At 44.9% G+C, this 13,930-nt stretch overlaps 1 protein-coding gene and 1 long non-coding RNA gene across 2 annotated transcripts; both read right to left on the bottom strand.

The window, feature by feature from the left end:
* Positions 1-171: 171 nt before the first annotated feature.
* Positions 172-1,114, bottom strand: LOC123446841. The gene is made up of 2 exons (XR_006631449.1): positions 673-1,114; positions 172-609 (listed from the first exon to the last, which is right to left on the bottom strand). It is a non-coding gene; the product is annotated as an uncharacterized LOC123446841 (long non-coding RNA).
* A 961-nt stretch (positions 1,115-2,075) lies between these two features.
* Positions 2,076-3,601, bottom strand: LOC123446838 (40S ribosomal protein S25-2). Its single transcript, XM_045123377.1, has 3 exons — positions 3,529-3,601; positions 3,220-3,429; positions 2,076-2,382 (listed from the first exon to the last, which is right to left on the bottom strand). The coding sequence occupies exons 1-3, from the start codon at positions 3,529-3,531 to the stop codon at positions 2,269-2,271; spliced, it is 327 nt and encodes a 108-aa protein (XP_044979312.1). The 5' UTR covers positions 3,532-3,601; the 3' UTR covers positions 2,076-2,268.
* Positions 3,602-13,930: the final 10,329 nt, after the last annotated feature.

Below are 13,930 nucleotides of genomic sequence, written 5' to 3'. Positions count from 1 at the left end.
CATTTAAAAGAAACTACAAATTGGCGTAGTTGCAGTGAAGGAATTGTAGTCTATATACACAGAACAAAAGCAGAGTTTGCAGAAGCCATTGTCTGATTAATGACAATGTCGGGCACTCATCTTCTCCTGGTCACTGAAGCAGATTGCAGCTCGGTGGCAAATGGGAGATTGAGAGATGCAACAATTTTGGAGCGATTGCAAAGGGGTTTGGCACTAACAAACAAGGAAGCACAAAGCCTCGTAACATGAACACCCTACTTCATCCTTACTTATATATACTAATACTAATAATAAAGCAGCTACTGCTTGTGTCGTCCGTCATGGCGTTTTTGCAGAAAAAACCTTCTATTTTATGGTAATCAACCCGCAGTCCTTGCTGAGGGGAGAAAAAACGGTTCGATCTTTTTCTCGCCTGGATGCAGATCGAGCGGACGCGCTTTTGATCCGATCAGGACATGACGCAGGTCGACGGCGGCAGGGCTCTCCGAGACGGCAACGATAGGGAAGCGGTGGACATCGGCGCGAGGCGAATGAGGTAGGGATCAAGCTCGGCGGCGTGTAGTGGAGGCCGGTGGCGGCGGTGCTCCATGGCCATGACGGTTCGGTCTCCTAGGAAGAAGAGAGGAGGTGAGATTGAGAGAAGAGAAGGGAGAATAGGGACAGCGCGACTACCTGCTGCTGGTGCGACGACGGCTCCGGATGCACGTTTTTGTCTGGATTCTTATTCTAGCACAAATAAAGCTTCTCCTTCCTCCTCCAATCTAGCCGGCCAAAGAACAGATCCCTAGCGCGGCTCCTCCTCATCCGTCCTTTTCCTCATGTCTAATCCATCATCTTCCTCCTATCTAATTTCTTGTCTTCAGCACGAAATCACATGGGCGTGCGGCAGCAATCGCCCTTGCCACAGTCGAGGAAGAGGAACGAAGCCGTGAATATGGCTGGAACGCGGACAGACTTCGTGGTCTGAGGTGGAGCACGACCTGTCGTAGGTAGGAAGGAGCTGGGGGTGGGGTACCTCGTGGGCTGTATGACCAGGAAAATGAGCGGCCGCTGGCTGATGGATAAGGTCCCGAGAGAAGGAAGATGGAGGCGGAGCAATGGAGATGTGTGAAGATGAGGCATGCACTTGTCACAAGGACTTCTGTCAACATATGTGTGCTTGGAAAGATAGCTTGTGCGGTCGGAAGAAAATCGACAACTCACCAATCAATCTCCTATGTACACAGCCAAAAAACTATGTGAGGTAATTAGGTGCTGGCGAAATTACCCTGTAAGCTCTGTAGTTTAGAAAAATAACTTATTTCTTCCATTAGGTGGGCAATACAATGGAGAAATGGAAGAGAAATGTATGATGGTTAATTCACTCTATCTTTTTCCTAATCACCATATCTCTTATTTTGTTTAGTAATATCATATTTCAACTATGTAATGACATGTTTGTTTAGAAAGTTCTCATGCTAAATTTATCATTTATGTAAATACTACTTCCTCTGTCTCAAAAAGCTTGTGTGCTTAATTCCATGTCGTTTCTCGGCCTACCATAACAAGTGCGGAGAGCAAATGTTGTACCAGATTTTCTCAGCCTAATTCGATGTTTTCTTAACAAGTGCGGCCTACACATATCTCAGTAGATGGTATAGTGTAGAACTGTGGGGTGTTTTTAAGTGCTGTTGTACCACGCCCAAATTTAAATACATGGAGCACACAATTAAAAATTGAGGGAGTAATTAAAATGAAAATATATGGAGCATAAATTTAACGTGCTTCATCAATCAAGCTGGCCATTTTTTCTCTTCAAGGAGCATCTATGAAAACTATAGGAGTGTAAAGAATTTTTATTCAGTTGTAACACATGTGCGTGTTACAAACTGAGACAAGCAAGGAGGGAAATAGGTGTAGACATAAGAGATGTAACAATGTCTCCTGTTGCAACGCTCGGCATTTGTGCTAGTGAGTATTAATGAAGTATACCTTTATCATCCAAACCAAATTGGTCTCATGGCATCACTTTCATCGACACAAGACAACAAAATACTAGCGCCCTGAAACAACCGTAAAGCATGGACAGCAACAAATAATAGCACACAATATATAAGGTAGATTTCATTGCGCTGACAAAACGATCATAAAGTGTACCAAAACTCAAAAGCAATTCAACATTACTGGTGGCACAAGTGCCTCCCTGGACATAGTGAACTTGAATATAACAGCAACACCTCAGTCTACTGGACTAGAGAACACAGCCATAGAACACATGATAATGATAAATCAGGTGTTTGTGGCCCTGGTGAAGATCTGCTGGCTGGAGTGGATAGACACCATCCTAATGAGCCCCCTCTCCATCAGGTCCTTGATAGCCCTGCGAGCCAGAGAGCCATTGATCTGCAGGTAGTAGGTAGACACAGGGTGAGTAATAAGATCACCAGGTTCATTGTGCATGGTTGAAAATGCCAAAAAGAGTACAATTTATTAAATTAAGAGCAGCCACAAATTTGATGCGCAGACAAATGCAAGCAAGGTTTTCGATTCAGGTTGTTCAGGGGTAGCAACTCTTGACCAGTCGAGCCAAGACTAGTCTCGACTAGTCAAGGTGTTTCAGTCAACATGCAGTTACGACTCATCGACTAGTCATCCGACTGGAGAACAGGGCATGCAATGGTAAATAGCCAGCACGAGTAGCAGTGCTCATGTCCATCAGTGGTTCTAATGTACAGTTCGAGGGATGCCAGGCACAAATTGTGGACAGCAAGATGCAGGGACAAGTTAATTAAGCGCTCAGCGGAATCAATGGTGATCTTGTTAAAAACATCATTGGCACTGTGCATGTCCAAATCAGATTATGCAATATCTAAGACACTAACACATAAATTTTTCAACAGTTGGGCACATCAAATTAACTACATCCTAGTTATAACTTGGCACACCAAGCAAAATCTGAGGCTGCCACCCTTATGCACCGAACAGAACATCACACTGCAAAAAAACCATCAACACAGATGCAGCAGCAGGAGACACAATCAATTCATAACACAATCATATATGCACATGCTATATCTTAGAGCCCAGGTACGTGTTCATGCTCATGGTCAGACTACCACAGTAAAACACTTTACACATACAGTATATCCTACCATCCCGATATCTCAATTCTCACGGTAAGGAAGCAAGCAAGAAGCACAGATCCGGAGGAGGGAGGAGGATGGACGGCGGTGGCGTTACCCTGAGTCGCTCGGAGAGGACGGATGGCGTGATCTGCTTGTACTTGGGCACCTCGGTGAGCAGCTTGTCGTAAGTGGCCTGGTCGAAGAGCACCGCGTTGTTCACCTTCTCCTTTTGTTTTCCCTTGCTCCACTTCTTCTTCTTCTGCTTCCCTCCGCCCGACTTTGCCGGCTTCGACGAAGCCGCAGGGGCCTTCTCCTTCTTCGGCGCCTGCGGGGACACGAGAGAGCGATGGGAGAGGGGGCGTCAGCGCGAGCCCGGTGTAGTGACGAGGGGAGACGGATGCGGGGGGTGGGATGGAGCACGTACCATGGCTGACGGCGGTGGCGCGGCGGCGAGGAAGACGAGGTGGAGGAGGCGGCGGCGGGGAGGAGGAGAAGAGATGGGTTGCGGGGTGGAGGAGGGGGTATATGAGTCGGACGGAGGCTAGGGTTTCTCTGCGGGCCGGGGTGGGCTGTTGGGCCGCGCGCAGTGGGCTCGTTCTAGGGGGTTATTTGTGACAATCTTTGACCAACATCTTCTTGTAGGGAAAAAAACTACTGCCCGGCATTATTTATAAACTAATGAAGCCCTTACAAATAACCATACATCACAGCAAACACACGTAACAAATAGAAAAGAGAGCCTGTGGCAGTTAGGTCCGTCCCTAGGGTGACGGTTGGTTTCCTGGCTCGCGAGTCCTAAGGCGATCTAAGGTTCCCTCGCCGCCGCCGTCCCGCCGCTGCGCTGTCGATCTTGTTCCTGCCTTGGGAATCTGCGTAGGGGGTGTGATTGTCCTCCCTCGTCCCTCTCCTCGAACCCATCCACCTCTCAGCCTTTCATGGGTCTAGGGGTCCCTGGCAATTCACTGGTTTAGCCAGTAACCAAACAAGGCCTTACGGACCTCGACATTCCAGATTCCTACATAAGAGTGCTTAGATCTCCCACTGAAATACAGGGCAAGGGTGTAGCGTATGGGGGTTATTCCCCCCACCCCAGGCGAACAAACTGTATTTTCCAACAATTTGTTATATCAATAAGCAATAAGCATGATGTGGTACTTGTGGAGTTTATCCGTCCAAGTCCATTTATAACCCTAAAGAAAGGACAACGACACCCATTTGCGGGAGCGAGCACACTTCCAAAATAGTAAGGAGTAGGTCTGCGCGGCTAGGACACCCGAAAAAAAGAAGGCTACCACACGCCCCACGTCTGTGATCCCTGCACCCCGCGATCACCTGGTTTTAATTTTTGGGATTTTCCTTCTTTTCTTATTTTTCCAATTTTAAATACGTGAAAGTTTTTTGAAATCCAAAATAATATTTGTTTGAATTTTATTTTTAAGTTTTGGAATATTTTTGTATTTTGTGAACATTTCAGGACAATGTTTGGGATTTCCCTTCTTTTCTTATTTTTAAGTTTTGTGAATATTTCTAAGTTTGGGATGCAGGACACCCATGAAGTTTTTAATGAGCATTTTTAAAATTTATTTTTTGAATTAATGAACATTTTCGAACATGGAAACACTTTTATAAATTCGTGAACATTTTTAACATGGGAACATTCTAGATTTTTTTTTTAAATACAATAAATTTTTTAAATGTATGAACGGTTTAAATTTCGGAAGTCTTTGAAATTCATGGACATTTGAACAAACTTAGAAAGCATTTGAGTAAGAAACCAATCGAAACAAAAACAAACGGCGTTTTAAGTTTTAACCCAGAACGAAGCATCATACTGTAGTACTAAACCAACCCGTCCCTGATTAATCCTGAATTAATCCAGGTGGGAAATGAAACAACATGAATCAATAGAGTTGGCACAAAATGCTATCATGTGGAGATGCCCGGAATGGCTGCATACGACATGAGCGAACGCAATCCCATCATCAAAGATGAATTATTCCCTCCGACTCCGAGGCTAAAACCACTGTACTGTTGAGAAAACAAGACAATTTTCCGAGTATATTAATCTACAAAATAATAACTAGCATGGCATTGACTAGACTAATGACATACTGATCTTGAGCTAACCTAGCACATACTACGCATATAGTGGATACATCTATGCAAACAAGTAGTACTGCTAGGATAAATACGAACATGAGGATAAACGAGTCATACCCTCCAATCGGCCAGTTGGCCGTAGCAGCAGCAGCGGCGGCGGCGGCAGTATCCTCTGCCGTCTTCTTCTCGCTTCCTCGCGGAGACGATCAGCTTCGCTTGGTGAAGACATGGCGATGACGAGGGCGACACGGATGTAGACGAAGCAGACGGACGGAGGCGAGCAGTCGCGTGATCGCTCCCCAAAAACCTAATCGCCCCTCTCCCGTACAGGAACCGGAGAGGCGAGGTTTCGGAGGCCTGCTCTCCCGTCGACCGTGTACGCGGTAAACGGGACGGAGTCGCCGGCGGCAGCAGCAGTCAAGGAACGAAGGTGTGAGGCAGATGTGATCTGATTCTCGTGACGGCTAGGGTAGGCGACCGCGTGCTTATAAAGGCGGCTGGGTGGAGAGACGTGGGCCGAACCCACATCCGAGTCGGTAACGGCCACGATCCAACGTCTCGGATCGTGCCTTGTCCGTTACGTACTCTCCGTTCCTGACCGGCAAAAATAAGCGCGTAGGTATGAGCTCGGCTCGGCTCATTCCCGCGGCGCGGCGCGACGCGGCGGGACGAGGCGGGCGGCGGAGGAGGAGTGCGCGAGGGCACCTTCTCTTCTCACTCTCCAATAGCATGTGGAAGAGAGACCCTTATAAAGGGGTCCAAACTCTCCTCCACTAGCGGGGTGGGACTAAACTCCCACCACCTTGTCATGCCACCACCTACATGGGCCCTTGTAGATTTTTCTGAAATTCTCTAATGGGCCTAAGGCCCACCTCCAAATTTCAACAATCCCCCAGCAGATCTCAAGGGCACATCGTGTTCCCTCGTTCCAATCACTGTTTTAATATACCAGCATTTCAGTGAAGACCTATTAAGGTTGAGCTTCACCTAGAACAAGTAGCTACACTCCTTTACAACTGAACAATGGACTATGCCTTGAATTGTCAGCTTGGCGTAAAAGAGCTTCACCACAAGTCTTACTAGTACTAGACTGCCGAAGGTGACCCCTCGGGTGGAGCATATTAGTCACACTCCTGGCCTATTCATGAGTTTACTAGAGATCACCCAAACCTCATAGACTGTGACCAGCAGTCAAGCTCATATAGGTGTGTTTCTCCAAAGATCGCTCTGTAGGACAGCATCTTGCTTACATATAAGCTTTAGAACACATTAAGACAGTAGTCATCCTACCATACAGTATCCGAGAGTATTGCATGTCCAACGGAGTGGGTTAGTAAAGTTACTCTCCTCAGTTCACCACTGGCTTGTTTTCCCAGGTCCTACTTCATGGGATCTCCGATACTATAGGTTGGATTACTACCATGGCAACTCATGTGGATCTCATACCCATCTCCCTCGATGCACTATCTATCACAACACGTGATAGCCCTTTAGTAAAGGGATCTGCCAGATTCTTAGCCGTTTGGATATAATCCAACGCTATCACTCCGGAGTTTCTCAAACGTCTGACAGACTTCAATCTCATTCTTATATGTTTGTTGGACTTCATATTGTCCTTTGAACTCTTCACTTTAACAATAACCGTCTGATTATCGCAGTTCATAAGGATAGCCGGAACCGGCTTCTCAACCACAGGTAAGTCCATCAAAAGATCTCGAAGAAATTCTGCTTCGACACCAGATGTGTCTAATGCTGTTAATTCTGCTTCCATTGTCGATCTTGTTAAGATCGTTTGCTTGCAAGACTTCCAGGAAACAGCACCACCCCCAAGAGTAAACATATACCCAGTAGTGGCCTTCATCTCATCAGCATCAGAGATCCAATTCGCATCACTATACCCTTCAAGTACCGATGGGAATCCCGTATAGTGAAGCCCGTGGTTGACAGTACCTTTCAAGTAGCGCATAACTCTTTCAACAACACGCCAATGAACATCGCCCGGGTTTGCAACAAACCGACTAAGTTTGCTCACAGCAAACGCGATGTCAGGCCTCGTTGCGCTAGCTAGGTACATAAGTGAACCGATAATTTGAGAGAATCTCAATTGATCTATGGCTGTGCCTTTAAACTTTCGAATAAGCACACTAGGATCATATGGTGTTTGACAATTTTTGCAGTCTGAATATCCAAAGCGACTCAAAATCTTATCAACATAGTGGGATTGCAGAAGTGTAATCCCACCCTCATCATCTCTCAACAGCTTGATGTTCAAAATAACATCAGCCACCCCAAGGTCCTTCATCTCAAAGTTTTGAGACAGAAAAGACTTAACCTCCTCAATTACTTTGAGGTTGGTTCCAAATATCAGTATGTCATCAACATACAAGCACAATATAACTCCTTCGCCCCCACCATGGCGACAGTATACACATTTCTCAGCTTCATTAACAACAAAGCCAACAGATGTCAGAGTTGTATTAAACTTCTCATGCCATTGCTTAGGTGCTTGTCTCAGACCATATAAAGATTTCAGCAACTTACACACCTTTCCTTCCTGACCTTCTATCACAAAGCCATCTGGCTGTTGCATATAGATTTCCTCATTGAGCTCTCCATTCAGGAAAGTCGTCTTAACGTCCATTTGATGAACGAGAAGACCATGAGAGGCCGCCAATGAGAGTAGTACTCTAATGGTGGTCAGTCTAGCCACAGGTGAATAAGTATCGAAGAAATCTTCCTCTTCTTTCTGGGCATAGCCCTTGGCCACAAGCCTAGCCTTGTACTTTTCAATCGTACCATCGGGCCTAAGCTTCTTTTTGAACACCCACTTGCATCCCAATGGTTTGCAACCATAGGGACGATCAGTGATTTCCCATGTCCCGTTAGCCATGATGGAATCCATCTCGCTACGGACCGCAGCTTTCCAGTAATCAGCATCTGGAGAAGCATACGCTTCTGAAATAGAAGTGGGATTATCATCCACGAGGTATACGAAGAAATCATCACCAAAGGTCTTTGCAGTCCTTTGTCTCTTGCCCCTACCACGGGCTTCCTCGTCATCCTCCTCAGGATTTTCATCATGTGTTTGTTCATAATATTCCATAGGAATGGCAGGCTCAGGATTTATCTCAGATTCCTGTCTAGAAGTGCTTTGCATATCTCTCATGGGAAATATATCCTCAAAGAATGTAGCATCCCTCGACTCCATTATTGTACCGACCTTCACGTCAGGTACCTCAGATTTCACTACTAGAAATCTATAGCCTACGCTATTCTTAGCGTATCCCAAATTAACGCAATCCACAGTCTTGTTGGGGAACGTCGCATGGGAAACAAAAATTTTCCTACGCGCACGAAGACCTATCATGGTGATGTCCATCTACGAGAGGGGATGAGTGATCTACGTACCCTCGTAGATCGTACAGCAGAAGCGTTAGAGAACGCGGTTGATGTAGTGGAACGTCCTCACGTCCCTCGATCCGCCCCGCGAACAATCCCGCGATCAGTCCCACGATCTAGTACCGAACGGACGGCACCTCCGCGTTCAGCACACGTACAGCTCGACGATGATCTCGGCCTTCTTGATCCAGCAAGGAAGACGGAGAGGTAGAAGAGTTCTCCGGCAGCGTGACGGCGCTCCGGAGGTTGGTGATGATCTTGTTTCAGCAGGGCTCCGCCTGAGCTCCGCAGAAACGCGATCTAGAGGAAAAACTATGGAGGTATGTGGTCGGGCAGCCGTGAGAAAGTCGTCTCAAATCAGCCCTAAAACCTCCGTATATATAGGTGGGAGGGAGAGGGAAGAGGCAGCCTCAAACCCTCAAGGGTTGGCCGAAATTGGAGGTGGAGGAGTCCTACTCCAATCCTACTTGGAGTAGGATTCCACCTTCCCACTTGGAAACTCTTTCCACCTTGTGTTTTTTCCTTCTCAAACCTTATGGGCCTTAGTGGGAACTTATTCCAGCCCACTAGGGGCTGGTTTATCTCTTCCCACAGCCCATGAGACCCCTTGGGGCGTGACACCCCTCCCGATGGTCCCCGGCACCCCTCCCGGCACTCCCGGTACACTACCGATGAGCCCGAAACTTTTCCGGTAATGCACGAAAACCTTCCGGTAACCAAATGAGGTCATCCTATATATCAATCTTCGTTTCCGGACCATTCCGGAAACCCTCGTGACGTCCGTGATCTCATCCGGGACTCCGAACAACATTCGGTAACCAACCATATAACTCAAATACGCATAAAACAACGTCGAACCTTAAGTGTGCAGACCCTGCGGGTTCGAGAACTATGTAGACATGACCCGAGAGACTCCTCGGTCAATATCCAACAGCGGGACCTGGACGCCCATATTGGATCCTACATATTCTACGAAGATCTTATCGTTTGAACCTCAGTGCCAAGGATTCGTATAATCCCGTATGTCATTCCCTTTGTCCTTCGGTATGTTACTTGCCCGAGATTCGATCGTCAGTATCCGCATACCTATTTCAATCTCGTTTACCGGCAAGTCTCTTTACTCGTTCCGTATACAAGATCCCGCAACTTACATTAAGTTACATTGCTTGCAAGGCTTGTGTGTGATGTTGTATTACCGAGTGGGCCCCGAGATACCTCTCCGTCACACGGAGTGACAAATCCCAGTCTTGATCCATACTAACTCAACTAACACCTTCGGAGATACCTGTAGAGCATCTTTATAGTCACCCAGTTACGTTGCGACGTTTGATACACACAAAGTATTCCTCCGGTGTCAGTGAGTTATATGATCTCATGGTCATAGGAATAAATACTTGACACGCAGAAAACAGTAGCAACAAAATGACACGATCAACATGCTACGTCTATTAGTTTGGGTCTAGTCCATCACATGATTCTCCTAATGATGTGATCCCGTTATCAAGTGACAACACTTGCCTATGGCCAGGAAACCTTGACCATCTTTGATCAACGAGCTAGTCAACTAGAGGCTTACTAGGGACAGTGTTTTGTCTATGTATCCACACAAGTATTGTGTTTCCAATCAATACAATTATAGCATGGATAATAAACGATTATCATGAACTAAGAAATATAATAATAACTAATTTATTATTGCCTCTAGGGCATATTTCCAACAGTCTCCCACTTGCACTAGAGTCAATAATCTAGTTCACATCACCATGTGATTCCAACGAATCCAACACCCATATAGTTATGGGGTCTGATCACGTCTTGCTCGTGAGAGAGGTTTTAGTCAACGGTTCTGAAACTTTCAGATCCGTGTGTTCTTTACAAATCTTTATGTCATCTTATAGATGCTGCTACTACGTGCTATTCGGAAATGCTCCAAATATCTACTCTACTATATGAATCCGTTTCACTACTCATAGTTATTCGGATTAGTGTCAAAGCTTGCATCGACGTAACCCTTTACGACAAACTCTTTAACCACCTCCATGATTGAGAAAAAATTCCTTAGTCCATTAGTTACTAAGGATAAATTTCGACCGTTGCTAGTGATTCAATCATGGATCACTCTCTGTACCTCTCAACATACTTTGAGTCAAGGCACACTTCAGGTGCGGTACACAGCATGGCATACTTTAGATTCTACGGCTAAGGCATAGAAGACGACCTTCGTCTATTCTCTTTTATTCTGCCGTGGTCGGGTTTTGAGTCTTACTCAAATTCACACCTCACAACGCAACCAAGAACTCTTTCTTTGCTGGTCTATTTTGAACTCTTTCAAAAACTTGTCAAGGCATGTATCTTGTTGAAACTTCCATTAAGCGCTTTCGATCTATCTCCATAGATCTTTGATGCTCAACGTTCAAGTAGCTCAATCCAGGTATTCCTTTGAAAAACTCCTTTCAAACAACCTTGTATGCTTTACAGAAATTCTACATTACTTCTGATCCACAATATGTCAACCACATACACCTATCAGAAATTCTATAGTGCTCCCACTCACTTCTTTGGAAATACAAGTTTCTCATAAACCTTGTACAAACCCAAAATCTTTGATCATCTCATCAAAGTGCTTATTCCAACTCCGAGATGCTCGCACCAGTCCATTGAAGGATTGCTGGAGTTTGCATACTTGTTAGTATCCTTAGGATCGACAAAACCTCCTGGTTGTATCATATACAATGTTTGCTCAAGGAAACCGTCGAGGAAACAATGTTTTGACATCCTACGTGCAATATTTCATAAATAATGCAGCAACTACTAACATAATTCTAACATACTTTTAGCATCGCTACGAGTGAGAAAGTCTCATTATAGTCAACTGTTTGATCTTGTCGGAAACATCTTTGCGACAAGTCGAGCTTTTCTTAATAGTGACTAATCACCATCATCGTCTGTCTTCCTTTTAAAGATCCATCTCTACTCAATAGTCTTATGACCGTCAAGTAGTTCTTCCAAAGTCTACACTCTGTTTTCATACATGGATCCTCTCTCGGATTTCATGGCTTCTAGCCATTTGTTGGAATCTGGGCCCACCATCGCTTTCTCCATAACTCGTAGGTTCACTGTTGCTCAACAACATGACCTCCAAGACAGGGTTACCGTACTACTCTGCAGCAGTACGCGACCTTGTCGACCTATGAGGTTTGTAGTAACTTGATTCGAAGCTCAATGATCACCATCATCAGCTTCCACTTCAATTGGTGTAGGCGCCACATGAACAACTTCCTACGCCCTGCTACACACTGGTTGAAGTGATGGTTCAATAACCTCATCAAGTTCTACTACCCTCCCACTCAATTCTTTCGAGAGAAACCTTTCCTCGAGAAAGGATCCGTTTCTAGAAAACAAACACTTTGCTTTCGGATCTGAGATAGGAGATGTACCCAACTGTTTTGGATATCCTATGAAGATGCATTTATCCGCTTTGGGTTCGAGCTTATCAGACAGAAACTTTTTCACATAAGTGTCGAAGCCCCAAACTTTCAAGAAACGACAGTTTAGATTTCTCTAAACCTCAGTCTATACTGTGTCATCTCAACGGAAATACGCGGTGCCCTATTTAAAGTGAATGCGGTTGTCTCTAATGCATAACCCATAAACGATAGTGGTAATTCGATAAGAGACATCACAGCATGCACCATACTAAATAGTGCGTGGCTATGACGTTCAGACACATCATTACACTATGATGTTCCAGGTGGCATGAACTGTGAAACAATTTCCACATTGTCTTAACTGTGTACCAAAAACTCGTAACTCAGATATTCATTTCTATGATCATATCGTAGACAGTTTATCCTCTTGTTACGACGAACTTCACTCTGAAACAGAATTGAACTCGTTAAGTAAATACTCTAGTATCTACTCAAATCGTCAGTGAAGTAAGAACATAATGATATCCACTGCGTGCCTCAGCACCCATTGGACTGCATACATCAAAATGTATCACTTCCAACAAGTTACTATCTTATTTCATCTCAATGAAAAACAAGGCCTTGCTCATGTGGTATGATTTGCATGTCACTAGTGATTCGAAATCAGGTGAGCACAAAGATCCATCAGCATGGAGCCTCTTCATGCAATTTATACTAACATGACTCAAGCGGCAGTGCCACAAATAAGTGGTACCATCATTATTAACTTGTATCTTTTGGCACCAATGTGTAACACTACAATCGAGATTCAATAAACCATTGAAGGTGATTATTCAAACAAAATAGAGTAACCATTATTCTCTTTGAATGAATAATCGTATTGCAATAAACACGATCCAAGCATGTTCACGCTTAACGCAAACACCAAATAACAATTATTTAGGTTCAACACCAATCCCGATGGTAGAGGGAGCGTGCGACGTTTGATTATATCAACCTTGGAAACACTTCCAACACGTATCGTCACCTCGCCTTTAGCTAGTCTCCGTTTATGCCGTAGCTTTCATTTCGCGTTACTAATCACTTAGCAACCGAACCGGTATCCAATACCCTCGTGCTACTAGGAGTACTAGTAAAGTACACATCAACATTATGTATATCACATATATACTTCTCTCGACTTTTGCCAGCCTTCTCATCCACCAAGTGTTTAGAGTTGCTCCGCCTCAGTGACTGTTCCCCTTTGTACAGAAGCACTTAGTTTCGGGTTTGGGTTTAATCTTGGGTCTCTTCATTAGTGCAGCAACTGTTTTGCCGTTTCACGAAGTATCCCTTCTAGCCCTTGCTTTTCTTGAAACTTAGTGGTTTTACTAACCATCAACTATTGATGCTCCTTCTTGATTTCTACTTTCGCAGTGTCAAACATCGCGAATCACTCAAAAGATCATAGTATCTATCCTTGATATGTTATAGTTTATCACGAAGCTCTCATAGCTTGGTGGCAGTGACTTTGGAGAACCATCACTATCTCATCTGGAAGATTAACTCCCACTTGATTCAAGCGATTGTCGTACTCAGACAATCTGAGCACACGCTCAACGATTGAGCTTTTCTCCTTTACTTTGTGGACAAAGAATCTTGTTTGGAGGTCTCGTTCCTCTTAACAAGGGCACAAGCATGAAATCACAATTTCATCTCTTCGGGACATCACTTATGTTCCGTGACGTTTTACAACGTTTTCGGCGCCTTGCTTCTAAGCCATCAAGTATCTTGCACTGAACTATCGTGTAGTCATCAGTAACGTGTATGTCGGATGTTCATAGCATCCACAGACGACGCTCGAGGTGCAGCACATCGAGTGGTGCATTAAGGACATAAGCCTTCTGCGTAGCAACGAGG

Source organism: Hordeum vulgare, chromosome 4H (assembly GCF_904849725.1).
Source record: "Hordeum vulgare subsp. vulgare chromosome 4H, MorexV3_pseudomolecules_assembly, whole genome shotgun sequence".
Lineage (NCBI taxonomy): Eukaryota > Viridiplantae > Streptophyta > Magnoliopsida > Poales > Poaceae > Hordeum > Hordeum vulgare.
The sequence above is the reverse complement of the archived record's forward strand: the minus strand, read 5'-3'. Positions and strand labels throughout refer to the sequence as shown.